General features: G+C 48.0%; 1 protein-coding gene across 3 annotated transcripts in view; it reads left to right on the top strand.

Moving 5' to 3' along the window:
• heatr4 (HEAT repeat containing 4) overlaps positions 1-20847 on the top strand; it is a 311409-nt gene that overhangs the window by 145491 nt on the left and 145071 nt on the right. For all 3 annotated transcript variants that reach the window (XM_070878686.1, XM_070878685.1, XM_070878687.1), the window contains 2 exons: positions 1194-1312; positions 19133-19313. In XM_070878686.1, the coding sequence (XP_070734787.1) occupies positions 1194-1312; positions 19133-19313 (300 nt within the window). The remainder of the gene's footprint in view (positions 1-1193; positions 1313-19132; positions 19314-20847) is intronic.

Genomic DNA, 20847 nt, shown 5'->3' with positions numbered 1-20847 from the left:
GGAACTCCTTCACGGCAAACAAGCCAAAGGTGGGCAGACGAAACGTTACAGGGACACCCACAAAGCCTCCCTGATAAAGTGCGACATCCCCACCGACACCTGGGAGTCCCTGGCCAAAGACCTCACTAAGTGGAGGAAGTACATCCGGGAGGGCACTGAGCTCCTCGAGAATCATCGCCGAGAGCATGCAGAAATCAAGCGCAGGCAGCGGAAAGAGCGAGCGACAAACCAGTCTCCCCACCCACCCTTTCCTCCAACCACTGTCTGTCCCACCTGTGACAGAGACTGTGTTTCTCGTATTGGACTGTATAGTCACGTAAGAACTCATGCTAAGAGTGGAAGCAAGTCTGCCTTGATTCCGAGGGACTGCCTATGATGACTAGCCACCAAGGGACGCCACTGTCGAGGTCATTGGGCTGTACGCATGTGTGTGCGGGCCAGGTATATAAAGCAAGCCACCATGTAACACGGGCACTTTGGGTCCGAATAAAGTTGAGCCAGGTTTGCACCTGAGTGAGTTTACAGTATTCAGTCTATCGAGTTATTACATACATAACAAAAACTCTGCAGTGGGAAACAAAGTTGAGATCAACAATTTTCTCCTGTTGCCTCTGTTATTGTTGGCAGGATCTATGACCAGGAGAGAGGTGTGGATAGAACAATACCCTGAGTTCCACCCGAGAAAGATATGCTAAAGAGGGTGAGAGGGAGGAGGCTCATGTGGAGCATAAATGCGGGCATAGACCTATTGGGCCAAATGGCCTGTTTCTGTGCTGTACACGCTATGTAATATTCCCCTTTTGATTTCCCATTTAGTTTATATTCTGCTGTTTATTCTCCATTCAGTTAATATTCTCCCTGTTAATATCCATTCAGTTCCCTGTTTATTTTCTATTTAGTTTATATTCTCCCTGTTTATTTCTCATTTAATTTATGTTCCCATTCAGTTTATATTTCCCTTCTCCAGTCTGAGTACCTTGTACTGTGTGCATTAAATGAGATTTAATCGACCTGCCAGCTACCCATCCATCCAGATCCCTGTGTATTTGGGTTTCTGGTTCCCACTGATTGAAATCCCTTTGAATTTGTTTTTTTAAATATATATATATAAGGGTAGGCTGTGTCATTCTAGTGATTGTTGGAGAGATTAGCTCCCGTGGAATGAAAAGTTTTCACCCTTTTTGATGCCCCAGGATCTGACACACAAGATCGTGTACCTGATGTGGAATGACTGGAACATCAATGTCCGTCAGGCAGCGACACACTCGCTGGGAGCCTTGGGACTGGGGAAGGAAGTCCATGATGAGCTCAGGTAAGACAGATTATGGGGGGCGGGGATGTAGCCGTGAGGGGTTCCTCAAACCTTTTGATAGGGTGGAGAGCCGTGTGCATAGCCTGTGCAAAATGCCATAAAACCGTTGATATCTGCACTCCTCAAATTCTGCTCTCTTGAGCATCCCTGATTATAACTGCACAACCATCGTGGCTGTGCCTTCAGCTGCCTAGGCCCCAAGCTCTGGAACTCCCTCCCTAAACCTCTCCGCCTCTCTATCTCTCTTTCCTCCTTTAAGACGCTCCTTAAAACCTACCTCTTTGTCCAAGCTTTTGATCATCTGCCGTAATTTCTTCTGATGAGGCTTGGTGTCAAATTCATTTGTTTTGTCTTATAACACTGCTGTGAAGTGCCTTGGGATGTTTTACTACATTAAATACTATATAAATACAAGTTATTGTTGTTGCATCTCTTCTGGTGTCGCTCCGCTCCTGATTAAGTCATAAGTTCATTAGAAGTAGGAGCAGGAGTACGGCCCCTCGAGCCTGCTCCGCCATTCAATAAAATAATGGCTGATTTTCTATCTCAAGCCCACTTTTCTGCCCTATCTCCATATCCCTTGATTCCTTGAGTCCAAAAATCTGTCTATCTCAGCCTTGAATATACTCAATGACTCAGCATCCACAGCACTTTGGGGCAGAGAATTCGAAAGATTCACAGCCCTCTGAGAGAAGAAATTCCTCCTTATCTCAGTCTTAAAGGCCGTCCACTTATCCTGAGACTGTGCCCCCTAGATCCAGAATCTCCAGCCAGGGGAAACAGCCTCTCAACATTTATCCAGTCAACTTCCCTCAGAATCTTATATGTTTCAATAAGATCACCTCTCATTCTTCTAAACTCTAGAGAATATAAGTCTAATTTACTCAATCTCGCCTCATCCCAGGGATCAATCAAGTGAACCTTTGTTGCACTGCCTCGAAGGCAAGTATATCCTTTCTTAAATAAGGAGACCAAAATTGTGCACAGTATTCCAGGTGTAGTCCCACCAGAGCCCTGTACAATTGTAGCTAGACTGCTTGATGCCGAAATTAAGGGTCTCGGCAAGACCCGTTACCGCCCGTTTGCGACGGCAACACGGCAGAATCCCGTGGCCAACTGGCCGCCCCGACATAAATTAGATCAGCCTGGGAGGAGCAGCAGGATTCAGAAAAGTCTTGTTGAGAGCAACATTTTTCTCCCTGCATCTACTTAGCCATGGCCGGTGGGAGTAAATCTCTGCTGCACAGAGGGTCGTGCCCCCACCCATAATGGGCTCAGTTTTGGCAGGGGACCATCTGCTCCAGATTGTCAGAGGCAGGGAGGCATGCAGGAGGAGGTGTCGCGTTCAACAATGAGTCTTCAGGCAGCGGGCAAGGGAAGCAGCAGCCATGGCTGCCCAACATGCAGAAGGGCCTGCAGATATCCGCAGACGTCAATATGCAGAGGCTCGACAGCAGGGAGATGGCATGAGGAGGAGGGTGAGGTACGCTGACCCCCTTCACCATGTTAGGACAAAAGGAAGACTTCTCTTCCTCAAGGTGGACTCCCTGATATAAGGAGTCGACACCCGCCCTCTGTATAGCAACCATGAAATCACTCAAACGAAAACTTCGCTTCAACCAGCTTTTATTTAAGCATGCTCGGGAAATGTTCTGATGAACCCTTCCCAGAACAACAGTTTGTAATGGCATTTATACATATTCTGAGGGGTGCAACTCTCCTACAAAACCCATCAATTGGCCTATTGCTATCAGCGAAGTTACATTGATTTGTTGACTCTTATCAGGCTAGCTCTGAATGGTTCTTCCCCACCTGTCCATCCCTCATCACATGTCCCCTTCTGGAATGTATTATTCAATTATGTCACTTTGCCTCAGTTTGTCATGACATGTAAAGTAACCTTGCTTCCCAGGGTTTGCTATCTTGTTCCCAAACACCTGCTTTCTTATCCCGTTCCCAAGAGAACTTCAGTCATAATGTCCTAGTTTCTCATGAGATTTAGATACTGTTACAATCTATGTTCCAGACTGTTGACTCTCCACTGCCCTTGGTGGATGTGCTCATTCAGAATGTAAATCTGTATTAAGGTTAACACAACGGATGGATCATTACCCATCAAGCTTCGTTGTTCCCCTCTTCTTAACCCAATGTAAGTGAGTGTATAAGCGTGCTTCACATACATAAGCGAGTTATACCTAATCGGTCAATATTACAATCCCTACCATAAGACAGAACTCCTGATTCCTCAGAACCTCCTAATACTGATAAGCCCTCTTAATCTGGACCATTTCAGATCAATTCACTACCTTCAGTATCTCCATTCGTGACCATCGGTCTGACTCTAGTGACTGTTTTCTATCCCCTTACAACCAGATACTGGGCGAGGAACCCTGCCAGCAGCAGCCTGCAGAGGCTCCACAACATCTGCAGGAAGAGGGAGAAGGCGCTCAGCCAGTTGGCATGGGAGGGGCCCAGCACATACCTCTGCCAAGGAGGCCCTACCATGCTAGTGTTTACCGGCGTCAGTTCTCCTTCCTTCAGCTCAGCAACGAGCAATGTGTGCGGAGGCTGAGATTCACGAAGGACGTCTTGACCGAGCTCTGCAATGTTCTGCGGCCAGATTTGGAGCCTCATACAAGGCTGAGGACAGCGCTCAGCGTGGAGACCAAAGTGACCATAGCGTTGAACTTTTACACAACGGGCTTGTTCCAGTCTGCAAGTGCAGACATCTTGAACAAGTCACAATTCTCCGCCCATTGCTCCACCCGGCAGGTCACCAATGTGCTGTGTAAACAAAAAGTGCAATATATCTCCTTCCCCATGACCAGGGAGAAACAGGCGGAGCTGAGCGCCAGGCCGGATTTCTGTGGATTGCAGGGTTCCTCAGGGTGCAGGGGGCCATCGACTGTACTCATGTCGGACTGAGGGCGCTACAACACCATCCCGAACTGTTTATCAACAGAAAGGGATACCACTCCCTGAATGTTCAGTTGGTGTATGACTACCAGCGAAGGATCCTGGCAGTTGATGTCAGGTATCCGGGCAGCAGCCATGATGCCTTCATCCTGTGCCAGAGCAGTGTGCCAAACCAGGATCGTGGGTGGCTGCTTGGGGATAAGGGTTATCCCCTGTCCACTTGGCTGATCACTCCACTTTGAAACCCCAGGACTGTGGCCGAGCATGCCTACAATGACCCTCATTCTGGGAACACTGCATTGGGATGTTTAAATAAATGTTCTATTGCCTTGACTGCTCTGTTGGCGCATTGCAGTACTGAGCTGAATGGATCTCCATCTTTGTGGTCGTCTGCTGCATGCTGCATAACCTGGCTGTCAATAGTGGACAATATCCGGAGGCCAAACCAGCAGTCCCACTGCAGGAGGAGGAAGAGGAGGAGGAGAAGGAGCTTCCTGAGCCACCCAGAAGGCGTCGTCACCATCCTAACCCTGCAAGGGAAGTACAGACTCGTCTGATTGCTGCTCGATTCCAATAATTTCATCCCCACATGACCCTTCAAATTCTACTTTCCATGGTCATCCCAATGAGTGCCCTGATACATCATTGTCCACCGTCACATTATACACCAGCCCAGATATAGGTGCAAAAAATAAAGATTTAATACATAGAAACATAGAAATTTACAGCGCAGAAGTAGTCCATTTCAGCCCATTGTGTTTGTGCCGGCCGACAAAGAGCCGCACGACCCTTCGTCAGCAGCCCTAAAGGTTACATACAAACTCCTGAACAATAATGGAAAGGCAAAGAGCACTAGGCCAACCAGTCCACCGCACACAACTGCATCACCCCTTATACTAAAAACATCTACACTCCACCCCGACTGGGAGAGGCAAAAAACAGATAAGAACCCAGGCCAATTTAGGGAGAAAAAATTGGGAAAATTCCTCTCCAACCCATCCAGGCGATCAAAACTAGTCCAGGAGATCACCCTGGTCGTATTCTATTCCCTGCAATACTTACCATTATATCTGCGCCGACCATCTAGTCTAATCCCAATTACCAGCTCTAGGTCCGTAACCCTGCAGGTTACGGCACTTTAAGTGCCCATCCAACCATCTCTTAAAAGTGGTGAGGGTTTCTGCATCCACCACTCTTCCAGGCAGCGAGTTTCAGATCCCCACAACCCTCTGTGTAAAGAAGCCGCCCCTCAAATCTCTTCTATACCTTCCACCAACCACCTTAAAACTATGCCCCCTCGTAATAGTCCCCTCCACCAATGGAAATAGACCCTTACTATCCACTGTGTCCGGACCCCTCAATATTTTGTACCCTTCGATGAGGTCTCCTCCCAACCTCCTCTGTTTCAATGAGAACAAACCCAGCCTATCCAATCTGTCTTCATAACTAAGATTCTCCATTCCAGGCACCATCCTAGTAAATCTCCTCTGCACCCTCTCTAGTGCAATCACGTCCTTCCTATAATACATACTCAATATAACTCCAAACAACTAACAGAACAATAAACAGTGCAGAAACTTTACATATAAACATCATTTTCCACCCTTGTGCAATTCCAAATAAGCCCTTTTACATGTGCCTAACCTGCTACATTGCCTCAGTGTCTTCCCTGTGGCTGCCTCATGGGTCTGGGAAGGCTGCTGTCTTCCCTGTGTGCAAGCTGCAGATGTCCTTCTAGGATGCCCTCAACCAGCTTTGGGCCTGGAAGGGCTGGCTGGAGATTAGTCAGCATCCTCCTCGGGAGGGTTCAGTCTGGCTTGGCTCGGGCGAGGCCATGCATGCTGTTATGTATGTGACTATGTAATACTTGCCACCAGAGAACACGACTGTTGGAGTCCTAATGGTCACCTGCACACACATGCAGGGCCAATATCAAAGGTTGGCTGCCTTGTTGTTTAGGCACTCTGGAGTTGTAATAAAGAAGACTTAAGGTCACACTAAGTTTAGCTCACAGTACTCAGCCTCGTGGAGTTCTATACACTACAACTGGCAACGAGTAACAGAATACGAACCTTCACACAACCATGGCTGCCATTGGAATATTAGAGAGACTCGTAGAGGGTGATGATTGGGAAGCCATCGTCGAGCGTCTCAACCAATACTTCGTGGCCAATGAGCTGGAAGGAGACACTAATGCAGTCAAGTGCAGGGCGGTTCTCCTCACCGTCTGTGGGCCTAAAACATACGGCCTCATCAAGAATCTGCTCGCACCGACAAAACTAACAGAGAAGGAATATACAGAGTTGTGCACACTGGTTCGCGACCACCTCAAGCCGAAGGAGAGTATCCTCATGGCCAGATATCGTTTTTACATGCACCATCGCTCCGGGGGCCAGGATGTGGCAGATTATGTCGCCGACCTGAGACTCCTGATGGGACCTTGCGATTTTGGAGCTGCGTTGGGGCAAATGCTGCAGGACTTTTTCGTGCTGGGCATCAGCCACGAGGTCATTCTTCGAAAGCTGCTGGCTGCCGAAACCCTCGACCTGAGGAGGGTCATCGCGATCGCCCAGGTATGCATGGCCACGGACGATAACACCCAAACAGATATCTTCTCAACATCGAAGCTTACCGGCAAGTACTGTGCATAAAATGACATCGCTAGCAGGCCATACTGCATAGGGCAGGGCCTATACGTCTGCGACTGCAAGACCTGTGATGACTCAGTCAGCCATCGGGGGTGAATGTGAATCCATTAGCACCGTGTTGGCGCTGTGGGGATAATCATTGGGCCCATCAATATCAATTCAAGCACTACGTGTGAAAAGGCTGCACAACCATGGGGCACCTGCAGCGAATGTGCAAACGTGCTGTGACACACCACGTGGCAGAGGATGATCGATCCGGCGTGCGTCACGCAGCACAGGCAACTCAACCCGAGGAAGAAGTGTATGGGGTACATACCTTCACCACTAAGAACCCTCCTATAATGCTGAAAGTCAAATTAAATGGGTTCCAGTATCCATGGAGTTGAACACGGGTGCGTGTTAGTCAATAATGAGCCAGAAGGCTTTCGAGAAACTGTGGGGCAATAAGGCACAAAGGCCCAAACTGAGCCCGATTAATGCAAAGCTGCGTGCCTACACCAAAGAGCTCATACCAATCATTGGAAGTGTGGCAGTGAAGGTATCGTATGATGGAACTGATCGGTCATTGTGGGTTGTTCCAGGCAATGGCCCAACGCTGTTCGGCAGAAGCAGGCTAGAAAAGATTAGATGGAATTGGAACGACATCAAAGCACTATCTTCAGTGCTTAGGTGCTGCGCAAGTTCCCCTCGCTATTCGAACCAGGCATCGGCAACTTCACAGGCGCCAAGGTACAGATCCATCTAGGCCCCGATGCACGGCCCGTTCATCACAAGGCTCGGGCAGTTCCGTACATGATGAGGGAGAAAGTCGAGATCGAACTGGACAGACTCCAACGCAAAGGAATCATATCGCCAGTTGAGTTCAACGAGTGGGCCAGTCCAATTGTTCCGGTGTTGAAAAGTGATGGCAAGGTCAGAATCTGCGGAGACTACAAGGTAAAGATTAACCGAGTCTCACTACAGGACCAGTACCCACTGCCCAAGGCGGTTGACCTGTTCGCAACGTTAGCGGGGGGGGGGGGGGGGGGTGGGGGGCGGGGGGAGTCATTCACCAAGTTGGACCTCACCTCCGCCTACATGACACAGGAGCTGGCTGAATCTTCGAAAAGACTGACGTGCATCAACACACACAAAGGGCTGTTTACATACCACAGTTGCCCTTTCGGGATTCGCTCAGCTGCAGCCATTTTCCAGAGAAACATGGAGAGTTTGCTGAAATCTGTTCCGCGCACCATTGTATTTCAAGACGACATCCTTATCACTGGTCGTGAGACCATCGAACATCTAGACAATATGGAAGAGGTTTTAAGTCGCCTAGACAGAGTGGGACTCAGGCTGAAATGTTCCAAGTATGTTTTCCTGGTGCCAGAAGTCGAATTTTGGGGGAGAAAGATTGCAGCAGACGGCATCAGGCCCACGGACTCAAAGATAGAGGCCATCAAGAATGCACCCAGACCACAGAATGTGGCGGAGCTGCGTCGTTCCTGGGATTCCTCAACTATTTCGACAACTTTCTACCTGGGTTGAGCACTGTTAAGTATGGAAGAACTCCACAAGACTGCGTACTGTGAGCTAAAACTGATGTGACCTTAGTCTCTTTGATACAACTCCAGAGTGCCTAAGCAGTATGGCAGGACAACCTTTTATGCTCCCTTGCATGAGGTGTGCAGGTGACCCTTGGGCCTCCAACAGTTGCGCACTCTGGTGGCAAGTCCTACACAGTTACAATGTTTACATACATAACATCACCCCCTCCCTCCCACCCCAAAGTCTTTGATACAAATTATTTACAAGTTGAGACGATCCGGGGCCCTACACCCCCTGGTTGACCATCTGAGCTCAAAGTCTGGCATGGGTGAGTTGGTCGGACCATTGCTGCACTGTGGCGTGGCTGGTCTGACAGGACTGTTGGGAATGGTGGGTTCATCCTCTTGGTAGACAGCAAGGTCGATTGCTGGTTGGTGGATCGATGATGATGATGTCCTCTTCAGGTTGTTCCTGATTGTCGGTGAACTGCAGTTTGGTCTGATCCAAATGCTTTCTGCACATTTGTCCATTCAATAGTTTGACTATAAACATTCTATTCCCCTCCTTGGACAAGACAGTGCCAGCGACACATTTAGGACCATGACTGTAATTAAGGACAAATACAGGGTCGTTAGCATCAGTGTCATATGTTACAGCCGCGCGATCGTGGTACATGTTTTGCCGGTGACGCTGGGTTTCTATATGATCATTTACATCCAGGTGGACTTGGGAGAGCCTGGTTTTGAGTGCTCTCTTCATTAGCAATTCTGCAGGGGGAGCCCCAGTGAGCGAGTGGGGTCGCATCCGGTAGCTGAGCAGAACCCGAGATAAGCGGGCCTGCAAGGATCCTTCCGTCACGCATTTCAAGCTGTGCTTGATAGATTGGACTGCGGGCTTAAACGGAGCAGACCTGACATACTTAATGCCATTGCGGGTCATAAACTCGTCGAATGCCGAGCTGGTGAAACACGGTCCATTGTCGTTGACAAGGACGTCGGGCAAGCCATGGGTGGCGAACATGGCCCGGAGGCTTTCAATGGTGGCTGTGGACGTGCTGGATGACATGATTATGCATTCAGTCCATTTAGAGTAAGCGTCCACTACAACTAAGAACATCTTTCTGAGAAAGGAGCCAGCAAAATCTACGTGGATCCTGGACCACGGTTTGGAGGGCCATGACCACAGACTCAATGGAGCCTCCTTTGGTGCATTGCTTAATTGTGAGCACATGTTGCACTGGTGTATGCATGACTCGAAGTCCGAGTCAATGCCGGGCCACAAACATGCAACCTGGCTTTGGCTTTCATCATGACTATGTCTGGGTGGATATTGTGCAGGTCGCGTATAAACGTTTTCCTGTCTTTTTTTGGCAAAACCAAGCGAATACCGCATAAGAGACAATCGGACTGGATGGACATGTCATCTTTGCTTCGGTGAAACGGCTTAATTTCATCTTTCATTTCCTTGGGAACGGCCAACCAGCTCCAATTGAGGATGCAACTTTTTACAAGTGATAGCACAGGATCCTGGCTGGTCCAGGTCCTGATCTGGCGAGCAGTGACGGGTGACCCCTCGCTCTCAAAAGTCTCCATGACCAGAAGCAAGTCTTTGGGCTGCGCCATTTCCATCCCGGTAGTGGTCAATGGTAGCCGACTGAGGGCAACAGCACAGTTCTCCGTGCCTGGTGTGTGGCGGATAACATAGTCATAGGCAGACAATGTTAGTGCCCATCTTTGGATGCGGGACGAAGCATTGGTGTTTATACCTTCGCTCTCTGAAAACAGCCAAATGAGCAGTTTGTGGTCAGTTTCAAGCTCAAACCGAAGTCCAAATAGGTATTGGTGCATTATCTTAACCCCATATATACATGCTAATGCCTCTTTCTCACCATACTGTAGGCTCTTTCAGCCTTAGACAGACTTCTAGCTGCGTATGCAACCGGTTGAAGTTTGCCTGATACATTGGTTTGCTGTCGACCCCGTACACAGCCGACCCTGTACGAAGATGCATCACAGGCTAGCACTAATCGCTTACACAGGTAACATAGTACAAGTAACTTATTAGAACAAATTAAGGTTTCTGGCCTTCTCAAAGGCTGTCTCTTGAGATTTACCCCAAACCCAGTCACCCTTATGTATCAACATGTGCAACGGTTCCAGCAAAGTGCTTAACCCAGGTAGAAAGTTACTAAAATAGTTGAGGAGTCCCACATTCTGTGGTCTGGGTGCATTTTTAATGGCCTCTGTCTTTGAGTCTGTGGGTCTGATGCCATCTGCCGCAATCTTTCTCCCCCAAAATTCGACCTCTGGCGCCAGGAAAACACACTTGGACCTCAAAAGTAGTTATTTCAGGATTGCTACCAGTGCCACTTGCTAGTCAGAATAGGAATCGCAGGATAGCTCAGATGAATGCGTGGCTTGAGGAGTGGTGCAGAAGGGAGGGATTCAAATTTCTGGGACATTGGAACCGGTTCTGGGGTAGGTGGGACCAGTACAACCGGACGGTCTGCACTGGGCAGGTCCGGAACCAATGTCCTAGGGGGAGTGTTTGCTAGTGTTGTTGGGGAGGAGTTAAACTAATATGGCAGGGGGATGGGAACCTATGCAGGGAGGCAGAGGGAAATAAAAGGAAGCCAGAGGCAAAAGATAGAAAGGTGAATAGTAAAAGTGGAGGGCAGAGAAACCCAAGGCAAAAAATAAAAAGGGCCACATTACAGCAAAATTCTAAAGGGGCAATGTGTGTTAAAAAGACAAGCCTGAAGGCTCTGTGCTTCAATACGAGGAGTATACAGAATAAGGTGGACGAATTAACTGCACAGATAGCAGTTAATGGATATGATGTAATTGGCATCACAGAGACATGGCTCCAAGATGACCAAGGCGGGGAACTCAACATCCAGGGGTATTCAACATTTAGGAAGGATAGACAGAAAGGAAAAGGAGGCGGGGTGGCGTTACTGGTTAAAGAGGAAATTAATGCAATAGTAAGGAAGGACATTGGCTTGGATGATGTGGAATTGGTATAGGTGGAGCTACGGAATACCAAAGGACAGAAAATGCTGGTGGGAGTTGTGTACAGACCACCAAACAGTAGTAGTGAGGTTGGGGACAGCATCAAACAAGAAATAAGGGATGTGTGCAATAAAGGTACAGCAGTTATCATGGGCGACTTTAATTTACATATAGATTGGGCTAACCAAACTGGTAGCAATGCAGTCAAGGAGGATTTCCTGGAGTATATTAGGGATGGTTTTCTTGACCAATATGTTGAGGAACCGACTAGAGAGCTGGCCATCCTAGATGGGTGATGTGTAATGAGAAGGGACTAATTAGCAATCATGTTGTGCGAGGCCCCTTGGGGAAGAGTGACCATAATATGGTAGAATTCTTTATTAAGATGGAGAATGACACAGTTAATTCAGAAACTAGGGTCTTGAACTTAAGGAAAGCTAACTTCGACGGTATGAGGCGTGAATTGGCTAGAATAGACTGGCAAATGATACTTAAAGGGTTAACAGTGGATAGGCAATGGCAAACATTTATAGATCACATGGATGAACTTCAACAATTGTACATCCCTGTCTGGAGTAAAAATAAAACAGGGAAGGTGGCTCAACCGTGGCTAACAAGGGAAATTAAGGATAGTGTTAGATCCAAGGAAGAGGCATATAAATTGGCCAAAAAGAGCAGCAAACCTGAGGATTGGGAGAAATTTAGAATTCAGCAGAGGAGGACAAAGGGTTTGATTAGGAGGGGGAAAATAGAGTACGAGAGTAAGCTTGCCGGGAACATAAAAGCTGCCTGCCAAATCTTCTATAGATATGTGAAGAGAAAAAAATTAGTGAAGACAAACATAGGTCCCTTGCAGTCGGACTCAGGTGAATTTATAATGGGGAACAAAGAAATGACAGACCAATTGAACAAATACTTTGGTTCTGTCTTCACAAAGAAAGACACAAATAACCTTCCGGAAGTACTAGGGGACCGAGGCTCTAGTGAGAAGGAGGAACTGAAGGATATCCTTATTAGGCGGAAAATTATGTTCTGGAAATTGATGGGATTGAAGGCTGATAAATCCCCGGGGCCTGATTGTCTGCATCCCAGAGTACTTAAGGAAGTGGCCCTAGAAATAGTGGATGCATTGGTGATCATTTTCCAACAGTCTATCAACTCGGGATCAGTTCCTATGGACTGGAGGGTAACACCACTTTTTAAAAAAGGAGGGAGAGAGAAAACCGGTAATTATAGACCAGTTAGCCTGACATCAGTAGTGGGGAAAATGTTGGAATCAATTATTAAGGATGAAATAGCAGCGCATTTGGAAAGCAGTGACAGGATCGGTCCAAGTCAGCATGGATTTATGAAAGGGAAATCATGCTTGACAAATCTTCTGGAATTTTTTGAGGATGTAACTAGTAGAGTGGACAAGGGAGAACCAGTGGATGTGGTGTATTTGGACTTTCAAAAGGCCTTTGACAAGGTCCCACATAAGAGATTGGTGTGCAAAATCAAAGCACATTGTATTGGGGGTAATGTACTGGCGTGGATAGAGAATTGGTTGGCATAGAGGAAGCAGAGAGTCGGGATAAATGGGTCCTTTTCGGAATGGGAGGCAGTGACTAGTGGAGTGCCGCAGGGCTCAGTGCTGGCACCCCAGCTATTTACAATATACATCAATGATTTGGATGAAGGAATTGAATGTAATATCTCCAAGTTTGCGGATGACACTAAAATGGGTGGCGGTGTGAGCTGTGAGGAGGATGCTAAGAGGCTGCAGGTTAGTTGAGTGGGCAAATGCATGGCAGATGCAGTATAATGTGGATAAATGTGAGGTTATCCACTTTGGAGCCAATAACACGAAAGCAGAATATTATCTGAATGGTGGCAGATTAGGAAAAAGGGAGGTGGAACGAGATCTGGGTGTCATGGTTCATCAGTCATTGAAAGTTGACATGCAGGTACAGCAGGTGGTGAAGAAGGCAAATAGCATGTTGGCCTTCATAGCTAGGGGATTTGAGTATAGGAGCAGGGAGGTCTTTTTGCAATTGTACAGGGCCTTGGTGAGGCCTCACCTGGAATATTGTTTTCAGTTTTGGTCTCCTAATCTGAGGAAGGATGTTCTTGCTATTGAGGGAGTGCAGCGAAGGTTCACCAGACTGATTCCAGGGATGGCTGGACTGATGTATGAGGAGAGACTGGATCAACTGGGACTTTATACACTGGAATTTAGAAGGATGAGAGGGGATCTCATAGAAACGTATAAGATTCTGACAGGACGGGACAGGTTAGATGTGGGAAGAATGTTTCCGTTGTTGGGGAAGCCCAGAACCAGGGGACACAATCTTAGGATAAGGGGTAGGCCATTTAGGACTGAGATGAGGAGAAACTTCTTCACTCAGAGAGTTGTTAACCTGTGGAATTCCCTGCCGCAGAGAGTTGTTGATGCCAGTTCATTGGATATATTCAAGAGGGAGTTAGATATGGCCCTAACGGCTAAAGGGATCGAGGGGTATGGAGAGAAAACAGGAAAGGGGTACTGAGGTGAATGATCAGCCATGATCTTATTGAATAGTGGCGCTGGCTCGAAGGGCCGAATGGCCTACTCCTGCACCTATTTTCTATGTTTTCTATGTTTCAGCCTGAGTCTCACTCTGTCTAGTTGACTTAGAACCTCTTCCAGGTTGTGCAGGTGTTTGGTGGTGTCATGACCGGTGATCAGGATATCGTCTTGAAACACAATGGTGCGCGGAACCGATTTCAGCAGACTCTCCATGTTCCTCTGGAAGATGGCAGCAGCCGAGCGAATCCCAAAGGGGCACTTGTGGTATATAAACAATCCTTTGTACGTGTTGATGCTCGTCAATCTTTTCGAAGGTTCAGCCAGCTCCTGTGGTCATGTAGGCGGAGGTTAGGTCCAACTTGGTGAACGACTTCCCCCTGCTAACGTTGCGAACAGGTCGTCCACCTTGGGTAGCGGGTACTGGTCTTGGAACGAGACTCGGTTGATCGTTACCTTGTAGTCTCCGCAGAATCTGACCGTGCCATCGCTTTTCAATACCGGAACAATCGGACTGGCCTATTCGTTGAACTCGACTGGCGATATGATTCCCTCTTGTTGAAGTCTGTCCAGTTCAATCTCGACTTTCTCGTTCATCATATATGAACTGGCCTTGCATTGGGGACTAAATGGATCTGCACCTTGGCGCCTGCAAAGTTGCCAATGCCTGGTTCAAATAACGACGGAAACTTGCTCAGCACTTGGGCGCACGAGGCATCATCCACTGAAGATAGTGCTTTGATGTCATCCCAGTTCCATCGAATCTTTACCAGCCAGCTTCTGCCGAATAGCATTGGGCCATCGCCTGGTACAATCCACAGTGATAAATCATGCACAGCTCCATCGTACGATACCTTAACTGCTGCACTGCCAATGACTGATATGAGCTCTTTGGTGTAGGTGCGCAGTTTTGCCTGAATCGGGCTCAGTTTGGGCCTTTGTGCCTTGTTGCCCCACAGTTCCATAATTGACTGACTCGCCCCCCCATGTCCAACTCCATTGATACCGGAATACCGTTCAGTTTGACTTTCGGCATGATAGGAGGGCTCTTGGTGGTGAAGGTGTGTACCCCATACACTTCTTCCTCGGGTTGAGTTGCCCCTCTTGTTTGTTCTGCGTGATCCGCGCCGAATTGATCATCCTCTGCCGACTCTGCCACGTGGTGAGTCGCAGCACTCTTGCACATTCGCTGGAGGTGCCCTGTTGTTTCGCAGCCTTTGCACACGTAGTGCTTGAATCGACATTGATGGGCTCGATGATTACCCCCACAGCGCCAACATGGTGCTAATGGATTTGCATTCACGCCCAATGGTGGACTCTGCGTCATCCTAGGCCTTGCAGCTGCAGACGTGTAGACCCTGCCATATGCAGTTCTGTCTGCTAGCGATGTTATTTTATGCACAGTACTTGCCGGTGAGCTTCGATGCTGGGAATATATCTGTCTGGTATTATCGCTCGTGGATATGAATGCCTGGGCTATCGTGATGACCTTGCTTAGGTCTAGGGATTCGGTGAACAGCAGTTTGCGAAGAATGACCTCGTGGCCGATGCCAAGCACAAAAAAGTCCCACAGCATTTCCCCCAAAAATCCAACAAATTCGCAAGTTCCCGCAAGGCGTCTCAGGTCGGCGACATAACTCGCCATGTCCTGGCCCTCGGAGTGGTGTTGCGTGTAGAAGCGATACCTGGCCATTAAGACGCTCTCCTTCGGCTTGAGGTGGTTCCGAACCAGCGTACACAACTCTGTATATGTCTTCTCCGCTGGTTTCTCCGGTGCTAGCAGATTCTTGATGAGGCTGTATATTGTGGACCCACACACGGTGAGGAGAATCGCCCTGCGCTTGATCGCTTTATCGTCCCCATCCAGCTCGTTGGCCACGAAGAACTGATCAAGACGCTCAACGAAGGCTTCCCAATCATCACCCTCTACAAATCTCTCTAAAATACCAACGGCAGCCATGACCGCGTGAAAGTTTGTAATCTGTTACTCATCGCCAATTGTTAAGTATGGAAGAACACCACAAGACTGAGTACTGTGAGCTAAAACTGATGTGACCTTAGTCTCTTTAATACAACTCCAGAGTGCCTCAGCAGCATGGCAGACAACCTTTGCACGAGGTGTGCAGGTGACCCTTGGGCCTCCAACAGTTGTGTCCTCTGGTGGCAAGTGTTACACAGTTACAATGTTCACATACATAACAAGCACGTTGTTAGAGCCTTTGCACATGTTGCTACGTAAGGGTGATGACTGGGTTTGGGGCAGATCTAAAGATACAGCCTTTGAGAAGGCCAGGAACCTGCTATGTTCAAATAAGTTACTTGTACCCAATGACCCATGTAAACATTTAGTGCTAGCTTGTGACGCCTCATCGTACGGGGTCGGTTGTGTGTTACAGCAAGCTAATGTATCGGGCAACCTCCAACCGGTTGCATACACATCTAGAAGTCTGTCCAAGGCTGAGAGAGCCTACAGTATGGTCGAGAAAGAGGCGTTAGCATGTGTATATGGGGTTAAGAAAATGCACCAATATCTATTTGGACTTCGGTTTGAGCTTGAAACTGACCACAAGCCGCTCATTTTGCTGTTTTCAGAGAGCAAAGGTATAAATACCAATGCTTCGTCCCACATCCAAAGATGGGCACTAACATTATCCGCTTATGACTATGTTATCCGTCATAGACCAGGCACGGAGAACTGTGCTGATGCCCTCAGTCGGCTACCATTGCCCACTACCGGGGTGGAAATGGCACAGCCTGCAGACTTGCTTCTGGTCATGGATGCTTTTGAGAGTGAGGGGTCATCCGTCACTGCTCGCCAGATCAGGACCTGGACCAGCCAGGATCCTGTGCTATCACTTGTAAAAAGTTGCGTCCTCAATGACAGCTGGTCGGCCATTCCGGAGGAAATGAGAGATGAAATTAAGCCGTTTCACCGACGCAAAGATGAAATGTCCATCCAGTCGGATTGTCTCTTATGGGGTAATCGCTTGGTTTTGCCAAAAAAAGGCAGGGAAATGTTTATACGCGACCTACACAGTACCCACCCAGGCATTGTCATGAGGACGGCAATTGCCAGGTCGCATAGTTGGTGGCCCGCCATTGACTTGGACTTGGAGTCATGCATGCATCAGTGCAACACTTGCTCGCAACTGAGCAATGCACCAAGGGAGGCTCCACTGAGTCTGTGATCATGGCCCTCCTAACCGTGGTCCAGGATCCACGCAGATTTTGCTGCCCCCTTTCGAGGAAAGATGATTTTAGTAGTCATGGACGCTTACTCCAAATGGATTGAATGTGTAATCATGTCATCCAGCACGTCCACAGCCACCATTGAAAGCCTCCGGGCCATGTTCGCCACCTATGGCTTGCCCGACGTCCTTGTCAGCGACAACGAGTTTATGACCCGTAATAGCATCAAACATGTCGGGTCTGCTCCGTTTAAGCCCACTTCTAACGGTCAAGCAGAGCGGGTAATCCAAACTATCAAGCAGAGCATGAAACGCGTGACGGACGGCTCCCTGCAGACCCGCTTGTCTCGCATTCTGCTCAGTTGCCGGACGCGACCCCACTCGCTCACCGGGGTTCCCCCGGCAGAATTGTTAATGAAGCGAGCCCTCAAAACCAGGCTCTCCCTAGTCCACCCGGATCTTAATGATCACGTGGAAACCCGGCGACACCCGCAGAACATGTACCGTGATCGCACGGCTGTTTCACGTGACATTGATGTTAACGATCCTGAATTATGGTCATGGTCCCAAGTGGGTTGCTGGCACTGTTTTGGCCAAGGAAGAGAATAGGGTGTTTATAATCAAACTGTTACATGGCCAAATGTGCAGAAAGCATTTAGATCAGACCAAATTGCAATTTGTTGACAACCAGGAATGACTTGAAGAGGACATCACCATCAACGATCCACCAACACACACCCAACCAGCAATTGACCTCGCTGTCAATCCCGAGGATGAACCCACCATTCTTGACAGTCCGGTCAGACCAGCCGTGGTGCAGTGCAGCAATGGTCTGACCAACTCACACACGCCAGGGTTTGAACTTAGATGATCAACCAGGGAGCGAAGGGCTCCGGATCGCCTCAACATGTAAATAACTTGTACCGAAGACTTGGTGGGGGGGAGTGATGTTACATATGTAACTATGTAATACTTTCACCAGAGGGTGCGTCTGTTGGAGTCCTAATGGTCACCTGCACACACATGCTGGACCAGTATAAAAGGTTGCCTGCCATGTTGTTTAGGCACTCTGGAGTTGTAATAAAGAAGACTAAGGTCACATTAAGTTTAGCTCACAGTACTCAGCCTCGTGGAGTTCTTGTATACACTAAACGTGGAGGCACTGGCAGAGTGATAGGTCTGGGGCCAGTAACGCTGCGATCCTGAGGGAGCGCATAATCCGTATACTGGTATGAAGAGCCTGAGTCACTCACCAGGGGCAGCACAAGACCACCACCACTAGGTCGGTACTGTGGCACCACACCGGTAGGTCGTCTGTGGCCCGTGGTGGACCCAGCCGCGAAAGCAACACTGAGATCTCGGGTGACATCAACCTGAGATTGCATGCGAGCAGCCAGAGTGTCAAAGCCACCAGACATGACAGCACTTAGACACTCCGTCGACTCTTGCAGAAACACGGAACTGTCAGTGTGTGTGAGGGTGAAACACGGGACTGTCAGTGTGTGAGGGTAAAACACTGGACTGTCAGTGTGTGTGTGTAAACACAGGACTGTCAGTATGTGAGGGTAAAACACAGGACTGTCAGTGTGTGAGGGTAAAACACTGGACTGTCAGTGTGTGTGTGTAAACACAGGACTGTCAGTATGTGAGGGTAAAACACAGGACTGTCAGTGTGTGTGAGGGTAAAACACGGGACTGTCAGTGTGTGAGGGTAAAACACTGGACTGTCAGTGTGTGTGTGTAAACACAGGACTGTCAGTATGTGAGGGTAAAACACAGGACTGTCAATATGTGAGGGTGAAACACAGGACTCAGTGTGTGTGAGGGTAAACACAGGACTGTCAGTGTGTGAGGGTAAAACACAGGACTGTCAGTGTGTGCGGGTGAAACACGGGACTGTCAGTGTGTGATGATAAAACACAGGACTGTCAGTGTGTGTGAGGGTGAAACAAGGTGCTTTTGTATTGTGTGCACTTGGTTTTCAGGGTGAGGCTGGAGAAGGGGGACAGCAGAATCCGAATCGTGGCTTTGTCGTGCATTGGCCAGCTTGGTGTGATGACAGGCCAACTGATGCCCAGCTTCCTCGAGTGCTTCACAGACGATGTCATTGGTGTCCGGAGAGAGGCGTGTCTGACGGCTGGTTTGCTGAGGATAAAAGATGAGAAGGTACGGCGAACTAACACTGTATTACTCTCAAGTCCTGTCCTCATAAAGCAGTGGTCACTGACAGTGATCAGGAGCGGGAGTCTCCACCCACAACCACAAGGTCACAGAATGCAGATTTTGACTATATACAGTTAAAATTGACTTGGTTCATAATACCCGACGTACAAGATAGCTATATATTACTGAAAATTTCAACAGTGCACAGACCTGCTGCCCCCACCCCTGAGTTCATGTTGCCAAGGTTTTTGGTCACTTCTCTGTCAACAGTTCCCTTTGTAAATTTCTATGTCAACTGTCACAATTGATGATGCCGCTGGCAATGTATTAGTGAAATGGGTAGATGTTTGGTAGATCAAATTTAACGCAGAGAAGTGTGAAGTGATGCATTTTAGAAGGGAAAATGAGTGGAACATAAATGAAATGGCACAATTTTAAAGGGGGTGCAGGAACAGGGGGACCTGAGGGTGTGTGTCATCTTTAAAGGTGGTGCAAAAAACATATGGGATCCTTGGCTTTATAAATAGTGGAATATATTACAAAAGCACGGAAGGTATGCTAGCCCTTTATAAAACACTGGTTAGGCCCCAGCTGGACTATTGTGGTCTGGAAGGATATCAAGGCCTTGGAGAGGGTGCAGAGGAGATTTAATAGAATGGTACCAGGGATGAGGGACTTTAATTTTGCGGAGTGACTAGAGAAGCTGGGGTTTTTCTGTTTAGACTGGAGAACGATAAGGAGAGATCTAATACAGGTGTTCAAAATTATGAGGGGCTTTGACAGAGTAGATAGGGACAATCTGTTTTTAGTGGCAGGAGGGTCACATTTAACATAATTGGCAAAAAAATCCAGAAGGGAAATGAGGAGAGTTTTCCTTTTACCCAGCGAGGGGTGCTGATCTGGAAAGCACTGCCTGGAAGGGTGGTGGAAGCAGATTCAGTCGTAACTTTCAAAAGGAAGTTGGGTGTAGACTTGAAACGGAAAAATTTTCAAGGCGATGGGGAAGAGTGGGAGAGTGGGGCGAAGTGGATAGCATTTTCAAAGAGCTGGCACAGGCACGATGGGCCGAATGATCTCGGTCTGTGCTGTACGATGTGAAAATAATCTTGTTTCTGGATTTTGCTGCAACATTAGCTTTATCCATCTCAGGTGAATGGGCCTGGTATCCAATTATTAATAGACCCTATATCCAATCATTACCTGGCTCCACAATCATTAACAGGTTCGATATCCAATCATTAACTGGCCTGATATCCAATCATTAACTGGTTCGATATCAAATCATTAACTGGCCTGATTTCCAATCAATAACAGGTTCGAAATCCAATCATTAACTGGTTCAATATCCAAACATTAACTGGCCCGATATCCAATCGTTAACGGGCCCGATATCCAATCATTAACAGGCCCGATATCCAATCAGTAACTGGCCCGATATCCAATCATTAACAGGTTCGATATCCAATCATTAACTGGTTCGATATCCAATCATTAACTGGTTCGATATCCAATCATTAACTGCTTCGATATCCAATCA

The sequence above is a fragment of the Pristiophorus japonicus genome, chromosome 4, assembly GCF_044704955.1.
Source record: "Pristiophorus japonicus isolate sPriJap1 chromosome 4, sPriJap1.hap1, whole genome shotgun sequence".
Classification (NCBI taxonomy): domain Eukaryota; kingdom Metazoa; phylum Chordata; class Chondrichthyes; family Pristiophoridae; genus Pristiophorus; species Pristiophorus japonicus.
This window is presented reverse-complemented; position numbering and strand designations above follow the sequence as displayed.